The sequence below is a fragment of the Xyrauchen texanus genome, chromosome 5, assembly GCF_025860055.1.
Source record: "Xyrauchen texanus isolate HMW12.3.18 chromosome 5, RBS_HiC_50CHRs, whole genome shotgun sequence".
NCBI classification, from domain to species: domain Eukaryota; kingdom Metazoa; phylum Chordata; class Actinopteri; order Cypriniformes; family Catostomidae; genus Xyrauchen; species Xyrauchen texanus.
The window spans coordinates 48130565-48149120 of NC_068280.1; the positions used below are offsets into that span (position 1 = coordinate 48130565).

Here is an 18556-nt window from a genome sequence, read left to right on the forward strand (position 1 = left end):
GAAATGCATGTTCCATATACAGTATACAAGTATGTGACTTTTTTTATATCAGAGAAAAAGATAAATACACATATATTGACATATATCAGAAATCCATAAAGAAGACAACAAACAATGTCACACTTATAGTAATAGCATCGACACATGCTCTAAAATGAACACAGCAATATTTTAATTTCTCAATGATATGACCTACTCTTTTTTTCAGCCTCTGAAAGACTTGTTTTCTGTAGTAATTTAAGGAAGCATTCTAATAAAATTGATTACGAGACTCAGAATTATGCTCTTGCCATCCCAGGCACTTGAATAATCAGAACTTATTATTTAACTACGGTCCTAAATTATTTTTATTATGAGTTTGTACACAGGATATATTATGCATTACAATAGCAATGTATGTTACCAATGACAACTTAAAGTGACAGGACATATAACTTGATGGAAATAAAGAGCTAAAATAGCCATTGCTCAGTGACAGATTGAGAGTTTGCATACATTATGTCAAACTGAAGTAAATCATTTTATTTCAATGGGGTTTTTTCATTTATTTTTTATCATCATACAATTTCTGTACTTTTATCAAACAGGATGGAATATATTTAGAGTGACACAAACCAACTAATATATATATAAAATAAAATAAAAACCACCAAACTTCATGTAAACAATTGATGATTCTTATTGGTGTTTGTGCTGTTGTAATTATGTCACTTCCTGGTCATTCAGGAAGTCATTGTTTGTCAAAGGATATAACAAAAGATCAACAAGTTGCAAAGTGATATTGAGGGCAGCATAGCAAACAACATGACAACATGACATGCAGTAAAACATGACAAGACAAAATGCTTTAGTTGACATTCACATTAGTTGTTTCACTGTTGCTCCACTTACACAATATATGTTTGAATGTACAATAAGCGATAATATAAAATAATTCAAATAATGCTGATTTCTTAAAATAATCAGACCTCCTAGGTACATATAAATTAAATGACATGTCATCACCTTAAATTAATATAACATGTTGCGGTCTAAAACACGTTAGTGCTTGAGATCCATAAAGCTGTCAGTGTTGTCCACAATGTGGCAGTTACCATAATCGCTGCACTCCTAAAAGTCTTATCATGGACATGATTAATGATGGACATTGCACCCTGGTACGCTTCTTGACACGTGGGCTGGATTTGATCCTCAGGTAGAGTAAAACCGTACGTTCCGTTGTCCCGTAACTCAAAGGTAAAGGAGTAGGGGATCCCAATGAGCCGCGCAAAATCACGAGATGAGCCAGAATTTGGGTCTGTAAAAATTAGCATGGTCATTAATGACTAACTGTTATTCAGTTTATTAAAAAGTGCTATAGTATTATAGTATTACATGTAGCATTATGAACTAACATATACAAACAATTAACAATAAAATATATGTGTGTGTTTCTTCAGCTTTGGGCACTTTCAAATCTGTCAAAATTTATTTTAATCAAATCAAACTGATCAAACTGTGAAACATCACCATTTCTTCTAATAACACGTATTAAGCACTTTGGCACTGAAGAGTGGAATTTTCCCAGATTCATCCATTATGCAGGTCTTCAGCTGCACAATTGTACTGGATCTACATTGCCATTTAATGCACTTCATAATGCACCACACATTCTGAATTGGAGACAGGGCAGGACTGCGGGCAGGCCAATCTAGCACCCGCATTCTCTGCTTACACAGCAATGCACTTGAAATCCGGGCAGTATGTGGTTTGAAGTTGTCCTGTTGGAAAATGCAGGGATGTCCATGGAAAAGACGGTGCTGGATGGTATAGTATATGTTGCTCCACAAAGTTTAAATATCTGTCTGCATTCATGGTGTTCTCACAGATGTGTGAGTTACCCATGCCATTGACACTGACACACCCCTGTCCCATACAGACACTGGCTTTTGGACCTGACGCTAATAACAGCTTTAATGGCCCTTTTCCTTTTTGGCCCGGAAAACACGACACCTGTGTTTTTCAAAAACGATTTGAAATGTGGACTCATCTGATCAAAACATCATGGTTTGACTATTCTACTTTCCATCTAAGATGAGACCGAGCCCAGAGGAGTCGGCAGTGCTGCTGGACAGTGTTGATGTACGGCTTCTGCTTGCATCTGTGGATGCATAAGTCTGGTGTTGAGTATCAAAGGTTTACTAAAGTAATCCCAAACCCATGTTCATGATATCCATACTTATGTTTTTCTTAAGACAGTGATGTCTGAGGGATCAGAGATCACGCACATACAGAAGTGGTTTTCGTCTTGCCCATTACGCACCGAGATTTGACCAGATTCCTTGAATCTTTTAACTCTATTGTGCACTGTAGAGAGTGAAATGCCCCAAATCCTTCCAATTTGACTTTGGGGAACATTGTTCTCAAACTGCTGGATTATTTACTGAAGCATCTGTTGGCAAACTGACTCAAATGAAAGACAAGGCTCTTGAAAGACTAGGCTGTTTTTGGATGCTTCTTATATACTGACACAATTGCCTCACCGGTTTAACATCTCCTGTTTCACATCGCCTTGTTATTTCAACTCACCAAATGGTTTTTAATCTTAAATTGTGTGTTGCAATCATCTGATTTGAAATTACTGTACATAAAAAAATATATATATATATAAATATATATATATATATATATATATATATATATATATATATATATATATATATATATTAGGGCTGTCAATCGATTACAATTTTTAATCAAATTAATTACATGGTGTCCCGATTCATTAATCGCATATACAAATATTTGCTGAGAAAGCCCCTCATATAACAATAACTCAATATATAATGATTATACATATTTATCTTTAAATATTAAAAATTTATATATATATATATATATTAAGGTTTTAGAATACAATGTATTGTTTACTACCATATTATTGATCATAAGCCAATCATTGGCATACAGTTCACAGCAATCCATTACACAAGTGAATTTGTCAATCAGTTGGAGATTTATTATGAGGGCTTGTTTAAGGGCCCGTCAATTTACACCTATGTCAGACGTCTTGGGTGTGTTGCGTCATAAACATAAAATGTTTAGTTCACTGTGTCAAGTTAAATATAGTTTAATACTCAATCTTTAAACACATCTTGAGGTCCCTTAGTTCCCATTTGCACTCCTTCAAGTGTTTTGAACGCAAGAACGTAACGCATTTTTGTGTTGTTCTGCCTACTGAAGTGTTTTGTTCACTGAATAAACTGCGCGTTGCTCATACAGCTGAAATTTCACTTACTGCCCTCTGGAGTAAACAGGTGGTACTACAAGCTTGCATTTCTCAGGAATCTTCCTTATTATGGTCCGGGGGCATACGATTCATTGCGTAAATGTTTTTACGCGTTATTTTTTGTAAAATGAATCGCACTGAATTAACGCTTAAATCGACAACCCTAATATATATATATATATATATATATATATATATATATATATATATAAAATTCACAAGGTAAAACATTATATTTTGTCGCTTTTTTGTTTTTATTAGCATTTTTCTTACTGTCCCAACATTTTCAGAATTGGGGTTGTAATTCATGTTGTTAAAAATTTTGTTTATTTTTAGTTCATAATACCTAATGCATTAACTGAGTGCGTTAACATATGGAACCTTATTGTAAAGTGCTACCATTAAATCTTCAGCAACCTATAGATAAAGTATTTTAATAGAATAGGTGCTACAATGACCCGCTCAGGGGTAGTTAACACTGCTACATGTCCTACAAGAAATAGTACTTACACAGTACATCAGGAGAGCTGCCCACTTTGTAGTCCTTCCCATGAACTGCTTTGATGGCTTTCGCTGCAGCAAGACCTACTTCCATCTACAAACATATTCAGGCATGAACGTTTGATTTGAAATAGTGTACGCTTTACTTTGAGAGCTTCTAACACTAAATTACACCTGAAGTATTTGTTTCTTACCAGTTCATTGTAATTGGGTGCTGAGATGTTGGGGTGTCCGTACGGGACGAGGATGAGCTGGCCGTATGAGTGGATGGTGAGATAGCAGAGAATGTTGTTTTGATGTTTGCCTAAAAAGTCAGTGACGGCTTGGGCCTCTGGCTCAGATAGAGCAGTATGACCGTTATACACCTCTGAACAGCAGTTCCTGGAGATTCCGACCACTGCGTGAACAAAGCGAGAATGAATAAATGGTAATGTGACTGCTACAAGAGTACTTGCATTTCTGTATCCACTGTATTACCATTTGACTGTCCAGATAAATCAATATTTATTGATATTGATGGGTCAAAATGTGACATTTGTATCTATTAGTTATAAAAAATTAAATGTACACAAAACAATTACTTAAATATGCGCCTCTGCTATGATGGACATGTTCTCCATTCCTGAATTGTCATTTTGATATTTTTTTTCCTCAAAAATAAAAAAATAAATAAAATGTCTAAAAACTGTAACCATCCAACAGTAACATAAATGTAATTAAAAGCAGAAATTATTTGGATTAATTATTTTGAAAAGTAGTTTGGAATAATATTTCTTTATCATATTTTTTTTAAAAGCAGTGAAACAATTATGTTTTAAAATATTATTAATATTTTAAAAACTTTAGTCCATATATATATCAATAACAGAACACCATAAGACCCTCATGACTACGTGTGAAGTTTAAAAAAAATATTATATATTTTATATATATATTATATATTAAATATTATATATAATATATTTTTTATGAAAAGGTAAAACATTTTCAGGCCATAGGAGTAACCCTAAGCTGATGTCTTGATATTCATGACTCAAAAATAAATGTTATTTGTATATATATATATATATATATATATATATATATATATATATATATATATATATATATATATATATTAATTAAAATTAATTACATTTATAGTTGGGTACACACATGCATTTTCAAGGAGCAAGGACATTTGGAAGTCATTTAATAATTTTTGTGTAATAAATGTAAATTATTCAATACACAAATCTAAATTTTTTATGAACTTTTTTCAAGTTCTAAATGTATTTTTAATAGATTTTTTATATTCTCAGAGGACCTTATTTGTTAATGACTCATACGTTGGTGTTGTTTATTCGCCTCATTCATTAGGTGGATAACATGTGTAAACTATTTCTCATTTTATTTTATTTCCACTTATAAAATATCATAGACAAACACAACTGTCAAGTATATTATATTGTCTATATATTATCTCAGAAATTTTTTTAGTACGTCATGCCACTAAAAAAGCCACATTTATTGTTATTAAAAAGAAAAAAAACGTACTCCCCCAGTTTGCGTAAAAGTTGCGGTTGAGATCTGTGCCGAAACATGCGCAGTCCTTAGTTCCTGGTGATCTTGACTTCCTCCACAGTCGAGTCTTCAAAATACATCACACACATTTTTGTAAGGAAGCAATCAATTATCCCAACAGGTAAATGCTTTTTTTCTGAACCTCTATGTAGCTTGCAAATATTCTAGATTCACTTTAAATTAATTCTCAATAATTGAACTCACTGTGTTGTCCATCCAGGAATAAATATATCCATCCATGTTCAGGACGGGAGTGATGTAAAAGTCCAGATTTTTAAACAACATGTTCATATTGGAGTCTGTTTCGTAGGAGTCCAGGATCTTGCTCGGCATAAAGCACAGTCAAGTTAATGCCAATAACACTTCAGCCATATTACATTTATGACTGAATATTTCATAATATCGCCACTATAGTACATTCTTACCTCTTTGACAAAATGCTGGCAGAAAGCTGGAGCTATCCATTCTCTGGCATGGATTCCACAGTCTATCCAAACCGCCTTCTTTTCCATGGTGCTCTTAAAGCCAATCTGCATATCAACACAAAAACAGCTGGATTAAGATGTAAGTTTAGTAAATATGTTTCTAGAGAGCCGCCACTTCAGGGTTCCCATGCATCCTTAAAAAACCTGGAAAACCTGGAATTTTGCAAAGCAGTTTTCCAGTCTTTAAAAATTAGAGAAACACCTAAATGCCCTGAAAATTATTATTTTTACTGTAAAATGTTTTAGTATAATGAAACTGTTTGACTGTGTCGTAAACAAGGTTTGTGCTACACGTACGGAACATAGTAACGATTGGGACTCGGTATAGGTGTCAAATACACAAATTTGTATGGTTATGTCATTGACGGCGCGGTTGACTGTCATGAGAAGCCCTGTCACGTAGATTCAATCATGCACCGCTGAGTTTTTTGAAAATGTATTCACACTCAGATGTGGCAGCGTGGTGATGCGACTTTTACAATGCAGTAAACATGGACGGATTCACTAAATCAAGTAATAAAAATGGCATTTGCTATAAAACACAGAATGTCAAGCAATTTGAGATATTTGGGATGAAAATAAATGTATAAATGCCCAATGAATCCAAATAAAATCATGACTAGTGTGATGATTAAACCGCAAAATGCTGCGATTTAATTCAATCATATATAATCTGCATGTGCTGCATACTTTAAAATGAATGAAAATACTTTTTTCTTATTTATTTGGGAATTGGCATATTTATCACACATTCATACAAATCCCCCGGTAAGGAAATGTTGGGCCACACACAGAGTATTTCATTACACAGGCAATACCTTCAATAATGTGATGTTCCTCTCCTCATAAGTCTGTCCGTATATCATGCTGGACACAACGTCTGAATTTTCTCTCTCAATCTGATTCATCCAGGCCGAAATCTGTGTGGAGAGATTGTCAGAGCAAAACAAAAAAAGTATAAAGTCTATTTGTGAATCCGTGGTACATGATTCCATGCACATACAGTATATGGAGGAGAACAGGTTCATCTTACCTCATCCATGCTGTGGTATTTATTATAGTCATAAGCATCAGCTGTCCTGTAATGAATTCAACACGGAAAATATGCATATCATGGTGTGTCAGATTTGCTTAAAAATGCTTCATTATTTAGGCCCAATGCCAACATATTCAAAGTGTATTCCAACACAAAAAGGTGCCAAATGAATGTTAAATGTAGTTAATTCAGTTATTTCAATCAGTCGTTTTAATTCACGCAGTTTAAAAAACGACATGTTGTAACAAAATGTTTCAGATGTCTTGTGAACAAAGCGGTTGAGATTTATTGGTATTTATCTTTGTCAAATAATAATTCTGACATAGTCATGTCACATGGTTCATTTACATCAAATTTCCACATGCAATCTTACCTGTCCTGGGATCCCAGAGCCAAAAGCACCAAAGTGGACATTACTGACCGCAACATGTTTCTATTTTTGTTGTTGTTATCCAGTCTTGTAGAAACTGACAGTATGAACCTAGAACAGTCTGACTTGACGTGAGTTATCAAGATGCATTAGACACCACCTCCACCTCCTGAAAGAGTGTTAATATTTAAACCCACTACATAGTTCTTATGACACTAATGCACATCCATGTCCGACAGTGCTGCAATTTCATATAGAAATCATATCTGAATGAATATTCTCTTCAGTGCACACTCCAAAACAATGTATATTTCAAGATTTATGCGTTTCAATTTCATAACAAAATTCCATCAAATTTAATTGAGCGTTCTTTAATAAAACTAAATAAAACCTTTTTTATAATCTTTTTTTTTATTATTATTATTTTTTTTTAAATTTTATTGATTTCATTTAGTTCAACGTAACATTAAAAGTGTAAACCTTGAAAATATGGTCTAATATTTTTTTAGTGTATTTATATACAATATCTATTAATGAACTGTCAGAAATAGTATTAATAATGAACAATAAATAATAATATTTATTTTTCCTCATTATGGTTTGTGGCTAGACCTCCTGCATGTCTCCATGATGTCCCCTGTTAAACTTTACAGTACTATAAAATCAGCTCACACACTTTGAAATTTTGGAAACTTTGTAACACGTGAAGAGATCAGACTTTCCACTGTAAGCTTGTGTCATAAATAATGATATCTAAGGTGTGTTCCACATTATCAGCATAAAAATTAGAATCAGCGATCACTTATCTATGATTATGAGTGTTTTTCTCGGAGGAAAATGGAGAAAGGGAGAGATAGAAAGACAGAGGCAGTCCAAAGATGGGGTCAAAAGTTCATGAGTTTGGTATTTATCATAAGTTTCCATTATCTTGCACACAATCATAAACAGTGATGGTTGTATATTGCTTTCACGTGTTTCACTACTATGATGCGATATGTGATACTTATATAGTGATATAGTTCTTTTGCAATGTAATTCATGATACGTTTGACTTAGTCTAACTATAAGATGCCTACTTAACCATTCTCCACTTTTTTTATTTATTTTAAGAGACAGAATATTAACTGTGATCATTTATGATTTTATGTGTAATAGTTTATACTATTTTTGAATATATAGGTAAGTAAATATACATATAGTTATATTAATTATTAATATTTCATACCATCTTTTGTTTTGTTTGTTCATTATAACCGATTATTCCAGTGTTTCCAGGGGGCGAAATATAGTGCATAAAATAAAAAATAAACATTTAATTACAGAAAGACGATTTTGATTTTGTTGCAAACTGAGACGACTATAATGTCACTAAACAACAGCATCAAACCAGAACAATGCACAGTTTATTGAAGGCATAGACATAATTTATAAACATATTCATGGAAATACTAATAACAAGCCCTGCAGTGTATTTTATAATGTGAAAAAAAGAGTTAAAAAAGCAGGAATATTTGAAATATACTGGGCCATTTCCAATATGCACATTAGGTTTAGTGTTACAGAAAACAATTAGTAATTCATTGATTGAATCAGACCACTAGATGGAGACATGCACCAGTTTAAGAAACTCACTGAATCTTAGAGGTGAGCTGAACTTTCAGTAGTTCATATGTTCATGTAATCTTGTATAGAAGAGGTAAGCATATTTGGCTTGCTGTCTGTATACTGTAGGGCTCAGAGCTCGAGGCTCAACTCCAGTCCTGATCCACATATTATATATATATATATATATATATATATATATATATATATATATATATATATGAGCCAAATCATTATGACCACTCACATGGTGAAGCGAATAACGTTGATTATCTCCTAACAAGGCCACATGTCAAGGTCTAGGTAGATTGCATGGTTAGCAAACAATCAGTTCTCATAATCAACTTGTTGAATGCTGGAGAAATGGGCTGGAGTAAAGACCTGAGCAACTTTGACTAGGGTCAAATTGTTATGGCCAGACGACTGGGTCAAAGCATCTCTGAAATGGCAAGGCTTGTGGGGTGCTCACGGTCTGCAATGGTGTGTACCTACCACAGTTGTCCGAGGAGGAACAAACCGTCGAAAGGGTGTTGAGCGCCCAAGGCTCATCAATGCGTGAGATTAATGAAGGCTATCCCGTCTGGTCTGAACTGACAGAAGATCTACTGTGGCACAAGTCACAATGTAATGGTGGTTACGGGAGGAATGTATCACAACACACAGTGCATCGCAACCTGATGCGTATGGGGCTGCATGGCTGCAGACCATCCAGAGTGCCCATGATGACCCCTGTCCACCGTCGAAAGCACCTATGTAGGGCACACGAGCGTTGTAACTGGACATTGTAGCAGCGGAATAAGGTTGTCTGGTCCGTTGAGTCCCATTTTCTTTTACATCATGTGAACGGCCATGTATGTGTGCGCCGTTTACCTGGGGAAGTGATGGCACCAGGATGCACTGTGAGAAGACAACAAGCCACTAGAGGGAGTGTGATGCTCTGGGCAATGTTCTGCTGGGAGACCCTCAGTCCAGCTATTCATGTGGATGTCAATTTGACATGTGCCACCTACCTAAACATCGTTGCAGACCAGGTACACCCCTTCATGGCAATGGTATTCCCTGATGGCAGTGGCCTCTTTCAGCAGGATTATGCGCCCTGCAACACTGCACACATTGTCCGGGAATGTTTGAGGAACATGATGAAGAGTTCAAGATGTTGCCCTGGCCTCTAAATTCCCCAGATCTCAATCCAATTGAGCATTTTTGTGGGACCTACTGCGGCTCCACCTCACAATTTACAGGATCTGCTGCTAATGTCTTAGTGCCAGATAACACAGGACACCCTAAGGGGTCTTGTAGAGTCCATACCTTGGCGGGTCGGTGCTGTTTTGGCAGCACACGGACGACCAACAGCATATTAATCAGGTGGTCATAACGTTGTGGCTCATCAGTTTAATTAACACTAAAAGTACAAATAAAGCCTCAAGGTGCTTTTTTCCAATACATATGTTTTAGGCCCTGTGCTGTAGTTTGAACATGTCCCACTACTGAATAGAATGAGTAACTGTATATAGGCTACTATTTCTAAACACTATGGGATGGCTAAATAAATCATGTATCATTGGAAAATGCAATGAAATTTGGACAATGCACGAACATCTATTCTTTTACTTGAGAAATTGATGCAAGGTCCAATACAGCTTTATTTCTTTAAGAAACCACAAACTTGTAGTATCACATGTGTATATAAAAGATAAGGTGTGAGTTTGTATTTGTGTGTGTGTTTTGGTATTCCACAGTTAGTGAGCTCACAGGAAATGTCTCGGAACAAGCTGTTAATTCCAGTTTTGCCTTAACAGATAATAGCTATTATTACAGTTTAATGCGTATATATTTCATATTAAAATACAGCCTATTGCTTTGACCAAACTTGTTGCCGGGGATTATGCAATCCCAAAAAAATAAATCTTATCAAGTAAAATTAGATATACTTAAAACAAGATATATTCACTATAGCAGCAAAACCACATGACATTTATGCATTTGGCAGACATTTACATTTATGCATTTGGCAGACGCTTTTATCCAAAGCGACTTACAGTGCAATTATTACAGGGACAATCCCCCCCCGGAGCAACCTGGAGTTAAGTGCCTTGCTTGAGGACACAATGGTGGTGGCTGTGGGGATCGAACCAGCAACCTTTTGACATTACATATTAAAGGGTTTGTTCACCCAAAAATGAAAAACCTGTCACGATTTATTAACTCACATTTCACATTTAAAGAATGTTAACGCTGTCCTTTTTTCCCAGACAATGAAAGTGAATGGTGACTGAGGCTGTCAGTCTACACTGACATCACTCGATTTAAGCATAAACAACTGAAATACTGAAAATAAATTATAAAAAAACATCTATTAGTGCCACAATACTTTTTTACACAATTTTGCTTATAATGTCTTTATCAAGAATTTAACTTGATGTGGTGGTGGGGGCGTGGTTAAGCGCCAGTGTGTGGATGGAGAGTGAGATCAGGAGATGAGAACAGGAAGGATCATCACCTGACAATGATTGTCTCTAACAGCCGTTTGTCATTGCAGTGAAACTGGACAGACACATTCATTAAGAATTTGTATGCAGAGTATATACAATATGATATCATATTATTAAAAAATATATAATTATTTAAGGCATAACCGTAAAACAAGTTCAGGTAGTTAGACATCTAAAACATCGTCATCAATCATAAATCGTACATCTTTCAATGTAAACGTGGAATATGGAATAACAAATATAAGAGACAAATTAAAATGATAGATCTCTAACAAGTATTACAGTGTGACAAACCACAAATACTTCATCAAACTGCTTTGTAAATTGATTTTGTAATGCAAGACTGTGCATCTGTTCAATCTATCCTATATTTTTGCAGTAAATGCCCTTAGTTATATCATGCTTGGTCAGCGTAATGTGTCTGGTATGTTGGAAAAAAATATGTGCATGCAATCAGATGAGAAACAGAGTAACCCCTATTGTTTTACTGTGTGTGTGCGTGTGCGTGTGTGTGTGTGTATGTGTGTGTGTGCATGTGTGCGAGAAGGACAGAGAGATATAAGCTTGATAATGAGTAAAGCTGCCTTACAAAACCATTTAAATTGTGTCCTCATCACACCCAAACACCTCATCTATGTGCTTAATTTCAAAACCATGAGCATTAATAATAGGAAGATGGTCATGCCATTTGAAGATAACACAGACACACTTTCAGAAAACAAACATATCAAACAGAATATATACTGTTCAAAATAAAAATAAACACATTTGGAAACTTTCTGGTCATAGTTAAAGGGATAGTTCACCTAAAAATGAAAATGTTCTCATCATTTACTCACGCTCATGAAATCCCAGATGTGTATGACTTTTTTTCTTCTGCTTAACACACATTTTATTTAATAGAATATTTCAGTTCTGTAGGTCCATACAATGAAAGTCCACAGGGACAAAAACTTTGAAGCTCCAAAAAGCACATAAAGGAAACATAAAAGTAGTCCGTACGACTCCAGTGGTTAAATCCATATTTTTTTACTATAAATGATCCTCCCTTCCCAGTAGGTGGTGATATGCACAAAGAATCGCCAAATAAAAGAAGAAGAATGTGGAAGTAAAAGTGGAGATTCGTAGTAAAAAATTATTTAAGAATGTGTTTGATTCTCACCTACACCTATCATATCGCTTTTGAAGACATACACTGTGCCCGAATCTCCATACTTCTCTACTATAAGTATGCCAAAAATAGCATGCCAATGAAGTAGTATGTCAGAATCCACAGTATTCATGAAGCAGTAACCGAGAAATACCAATCAAGTGGGGGGGGGATCACCAAACTAGATAGCGCAGCCATAAAGCCCAGGGCTCCCACGGGCAGTCAAGGGCCCCTGGGCCCCTGGCCCCAATGGCCCGGTCGGTAATCCGTCCCTGTCTGTCACCCAGATTGAGGCGAGTCACTACACCACCACGAGGACCTAGAACGCATTGGGAATTGGACATTACAAATTGGGGAGAAAAAGGGGATAATATACAAAAAACAATTACAGTACATACTGTGACAGTATGGGGTTTCGTAATAGTTTTAACCACTGGAGTCGTATTGCCTTTATGTGCTTTTTGAGCTTCAAAGTTTCAGACCTTGTTGACTTGCACTGTTTGGACCTATAGAGGTGAAATATACATCTGGGATGGCAAGAGTTTGAATAAATTCTGAGAAAAATGTTATATTTGTGTGTACTATCCCTTTAAGGTGATGAACTACACCTAAACAGTTACTCTGCTAGGACACCTGTGTGAACCTGAGGGGAACTGACTTCATACAGTAAATCCACTATAAATCACCTTGATGCCAGTTGGTTAAAAGTCATTGCAAATATGGTTCAGAAAAGTAAAGTTAGAAAAGATCTATCATAATTTGTTTGCAGATGCCACTTGGTTTGAAATGTTGTTACGTAATGCAATGACATCCACATGTGGAATACATGGCCTTTACTCACTTTAGTATTTTCTTCTGGAAGTTGGTGAAACAAGACTGTAATGGTATCCAGTGGAAGAACGGTTTGGAAGGTGTAATTATGTAACTAGCCTGTTAGGTTTTATTTAGGTTGTTTACAAAACTTTAAGTTTGGAATCTATTATAAAATATATAGAAGAGTACAGATGTTATGTGACATTTATATGGGCATACAATACAGTTGTGATAATGTGAAATATGAGTGATAAAATTATTTCCTTAGTATACAAAAGCTGCATTATCTTTCCCACAGTATGTTTCCTGACAACAAGAGCTCTTCTAAAACATTTGTAAACAACTTTGTCCAACTCCAAGTAAGAATGTCTTACAACAAATAACACATCTAATAATGACGTTTACCTGTATTTATGGACATACATTTTACATTTACACTAATGCCAGTCCCAAATCGGAAGTGCCTATGCTTTTTCCTGTTGGCCAGAGATAAAACCGTTATTATCCAAAGAGTTCCCAGACTGCTGTGTCTAGGAAGGCTTTTTTTCTCCTCATTAGATTAAAAACAGTCTGGCACAACTGCCAAAACCAGCCACCATCATTCTTAGGAGGTGAATCGTTAAAAATTCTGTTAGAGGAATGGGGCCATTTTTAAATGTACTGTAGCATCTTATGTGCTCTCAGTTTAGAAATAGGCATGGTGTACATGTCTGAAGATTATGTAAACCTCATGAGGTTGCTCATCCTTTCTCAGGAAACCTGAATACGTTTTCAGTTTCAGTGCATTCAGGAAGTATTGAGACCCCATCATTATTTAACATTTTATATTGCAGCCTTATGATAAAATGCTTTAAATTATATATTTTTTCACATCAGTACTAACTCCATACACCATAACGACAAAGCAAAAAACAGATTTTTGCAAATGTATTAAACAGAAAAAACTGAAATATGACATTGACTTAAGTATTCAGACCCTTTGCTATGACACTTGAAATTTAGCTCAAGTGCATCCCATTCTTCTGGATCATCTTTGATATATTTCTGCACTTTAATGGGAGCCACCTTTGGCAAATTTAATTGATTGACATGATTTGGAAAAGCACACACCTGTCTACGTAAGGTCACACAGCTGAAAATGCATATCAGAGCAAAAACCAAGCCATGAGGTCAAAGGAACTGCCTGCAGATCTCAGAGACAGAGTTGTGTTGAGGTACAGATCTGGGAAAGGCTACCAAAAAAAAAAACAGATTCATTGAAGATTCCCAAGACCACAGTGGCCTCCATAATTCTTAAATGGAAGAAGTTTGGAACAACCGGGACACTTCCTATAGCCTCCCGGCCAAACTGAGTAATTGAGGGATAAGGGCCTTGGTAAGAGAGGTGACCAAGAACCTGATGGTCGCTATGGTTGAGCTCGAAGAGATGGGAGAAATTTGCAGAAGGACAACCATCATTGCAACACTCTACCAAATCTGGGCTTTATGGCTGAGTGGCCAGACGGAAGCCTCTCCTCAGTGCAAGACACATAAAAAAGCACCTAAAGGACTCTCAGACTGTGAGAAACAAGATTCTGTGACCTGATGAAACGAAGATTGAACTATCTGGCCTCAATTCCAAGCACCATGTCTGGAGGAAACAGGCACCACTCATCACCTGTGCAATACCATCCCAACAGTGAAGCATGATGGTGGTAGCATCGTGCTGTGAGGGGATTTTTCAGTGGCAGGAACTGGGGACTGGTCAGGGTTGAAAGAAAGCTGAATGTAGCAAAATACAGAGATATCCTTAATGAAAGCCTGGTCCAGAGCTCTCAGGACCTCAGACTGGGCTGAAGGTTCACATTCCGATAGGAAACTGACCCTAAGCACTCAGACAAGACATCGCAAGAGTAACTTAGGAACAACTCTGTGAATGTCCTTGAGTGGCCCAGACAGAGCCCAAACTTGAACCCAATGTAAAATCTCTGGAGAGACCTGAAAATGGCTGTCCACTGACGGTCCCCATCCAACCTCACAGAGCTTGAGGGGATCTGCAGAGAAGAATGGCAGAAAATCACCAAATCCAGGTGTGCAAAGCTTTTTGCATCATACCAAAAAAGACTTGAGGCTGTAATCGCTGACATAGGTGCTTCAACTAAGAACTGAGATAATACTTATGTCAATGTGATATTTCAGTTTTTTCTTTTTAATAGTGGAAAAGCGGCTATTGACTTGCATTGTGTAGGTATATCCACATCACATCTCCATCAAAATATATTGCATGTGTTCTGAATTAGAAAGAAAGTCATATGAGCTTGAGATGACATAAGGGTGTGTAAATGATTTGGGAATTATAATTTTTGGAGAACTATTCCTATTTCTCCACCCATTATATAATAGTGGTGGTCAAGGATTTCTTTAAAGTCCTTTGATGGTCACTGAGAGTAATTAAGTTTGTGAGAGCCAACTTAAGTATAGGGTAATTATAAAGAGAGAGAGGGAGCTCAGGACTATGGACATTACGTCATAGATTTTGTCATGGAAGAAAAACTTTTCTCCATGAAGGAAGAAACACAAGCCCAATTACAAAAACACTCCATTGGAGGTTTCATTTGAAAAAGTTACTGTTGAACTTTCAAGAAATTATGTTTTCCCACGTCAAGCCCAAAGTTCCATGGACGGCACGTCCAGAAGCGTGGTGCGTCAGCAGTGTTGGAGACCTGCGTTCATATTCTGCACCGAAACCAGGAAGTAATCGCATTTCCATAATTGGTGACAAGCACAATTTGGAGGTTGTATTACATTACATTTTTACTCCACTGATGGTTTGGGTTTATAAAATATGCATTCCTCTTTACTGTATCACAGTCTGTACAGCTGAACTCAACTCCTCCGTTTCCCTCTGCTGTGTAATTTTACTAGACCAACAATGTCACACATTCTGGAACTCTTACGGCACTTTCCCGCTTGTAGCTCGTCTCCGGTTTTGTGTTTGGCTGGGGAAAAAAACTGTAACTCACACAACCACATTAAACAGCAGGCTTATTTAGTCGGTCTTGTCTTGCCAGTTTACAGTCTTAACCAATGTTGCCTTCATTTGAAGCTTGACCATCACTCACTCACTGAATGCACACATGCTGTACAGTTTAAAGAATCATGAGGAAACGGAAAGTATTTATTTTCTTTCTTGGGTCTAGTCTGACAAAACCAGACTTGTTTGCACTCAGTCTACTTATTAAGTTATGTAAGACACACTTCCCTTTTAAAGAGCTGATGTGTTGTGATATTAGATTAACAGCAGATCAAGAGGTTACTAAAAGACAAAATTGAGAATATAATTATACATTTACAGAGTGAATTATTTATTCTCCCTCATGTCATTCCAAACACATATGACTACATTTTTTCAATACAGTGGCCATGGATAGTGCTTCACTTTTAAGCTTAAAAAAGGACCCAAAAGTCCAAGTCTTCTGATGGTATACAATAGGTTTAGGTGAGAAACAACCCTAAATAAATCTTGACATCCATTGCACAATCATGAAAGTGAGAACTTGCATTGTTTTTAGTGCTAATAATGAATCAGCTTGAAACAGAATGGAAATTCATGCAAGTCTTAGCTGGTCTTTCCAGCAGGCGTAACGGTAGCCAGCTGGTGGGTAGCTGTGCAATGTGTAAACCTCACTCCCCTGGCCCTAAGAGGCACACTAGCAACTGACGCTAGAGGCTGTAGCCTTTAGCCTCCTCCCATGCAGGAGACCCTGTACGAATCCTATTCGAAGCAAGTCAAGCAGGACTGGTTACAGAGGGCTAATTTACATATAAAATAATCACAATGAATCAATTTAAATAGTCATGGCGCAGCACCATTTTAGCACATACAGTATAATGCCTGGTTAAATTAGATTGTGGAATTAAGATGATGTTTTTTGCACTGAAATACTGCGCACAAAATTTGCATAACTGTTTAACGAATTTGACCCACGGTTTTAAGATTGCGCTAGCAAAAACATTGCCCCACAAAACACCACTGTCATCTATGGAACCTTTCTGGCAATGTATTTAAGAATAAAACAAAAATGGCCAACAGTATTTCCCTCCTCGAACAGAAGTTATAGCTGCTGGGAAATACGTTAATTAGCACTGGGTCTACACCTCCGACAGACAGACTCTGAGTCATGCACGGCAAAAATTATTCCATCCTAATCAAAAAAAAGTTTCACCTCAGAGTTAGAATCCAACAAAAGCCAGCATGCTGACTGGAGTCTGCACTTCCTCACCCTTCTTTTTTTTTCGTTCTGTAGTTCCTGTGTCAAAAGGAGAGTCGAGGGTGTGGTTAATCTCTGGCTTCGTTTGAAAGTGTGAAATTAAATAGGCATGCAGCATTGGAAGGTTTAGATTTCAAAAAATGCTGTGCTGAATTTATGAACCCAACTAAACCCAACAGACAGGCCTGTGACAAATACACTACACGGCTAAAAGTATGTTAAACAAATTGCCTATTAATGTCCATGGTTGAAAATTAAATGTTCAACAAGCACATAGGGGTGTGGTTTTTGGGTGTGCACATACTTTTGGCCATGTTGTGCACTGTGCCATGTGTAAAAGTAATTGTTTTCACATGCCAGTACGTATCATGAGATGTGGTTTCTGCTTATTTTAAGTATGCATTGGAACAAGAGTCTGCAGTTGTGCAATTCCGAGGCATTAAATGGACTCAATGTGACCTGTGGGTGTAATGGGAAAATTGCTTGGGAATATGTATAGAATGTTCTCAGAAAACTAGCCTGGCACCAGAGAGCAGACCCATACCAGGCGGAATACTTACTACACAAAGAGAACCATGATATTCACTACTATAGCGTTTTTTTACTATAACTTTTCCTCTCTTCCCAGTAGGTGACAATATGTACAAAAAATGTGAATGTGGTGATTTATTGTAAAAAATTATAGAACGTGTATCTGTTTCTCACTCACACCTAACATATTGCTTCTGAAGACATACATTTAATCACTGGAGTTGTATAGATTACTTTTCTGCTGCCTTTATGTGTTTTTTGAGCTTCCGAGTTTTGAACCCTGTTAACTTGCATTGTATGGACCTACACAGCTGAGATAATCTTCTAATCTTTGTTTGTGTTCTGCAGAAGACATACACATCTGGGATTGCATGAGGGTGAGTAAATGATGAGATGATGATGATTTTTTGGTTAACAACTAAACCCTGCTTTCTTGCATTGTGTTCTCCCGATAAACACACTGGTATTTTTATAATTATGATCAAGTGTTTTGGT

At 36.4% G+C, this 18556-nt stretch overlaps 1 protein-coding gene across 1 annotated transcript; it reads right to left on the reverse strand.

Annotated features, from left to right (window-relative positions):
* Positions 1–1031: 1031 nt before the first annotated feature.
* Positions 1032–7282, reverse strand: cpo (carboxypeptidase O). The gene is made up of 9 exons (XM_052126351.1): positions 7227–7282; positions 6851–6896; positions 6636–6737; positions 5758–5862; positions 5537–5653; positions 5306–5399; positions 3964–4166; positions 3779–3863; positions 1032–1297 (listed from the first exon to the last, which is right to left on the reverse strand). The coding sequence occupies exons 1-9, from the start codon at positions 7280–7282 to the stop codon at positions 1032–1034; spliced, it is 1074 nt and encodes a 357-aa protein (XP_051982311.1).
* Positions 7283–18556: the final 11274 nt, after the last annotated feature.

Coding starts and splice junctions, on each gene's coding strand:
- cpo (XM_052126351.1), bottom strand. CDS start 7,282: ATGTTGCGGTCAGTAATGTCCACTTTGGTGCTTTTGGCTCTGGGATCC. Junction 6,738..6,850: donor AATACCACAGCATGGATGAG/GTAAGATGAACC, acceptor CTCTCCACACAG/ATTTCGGCCTGGATGAATCA. Junction 1,298..3,778: donor CAGCTCTCCTGATGTACTGT/GTAAGTACTATT, acceptor TAATTTTTACAG/ACCCAAATTCTGGCTCATCT.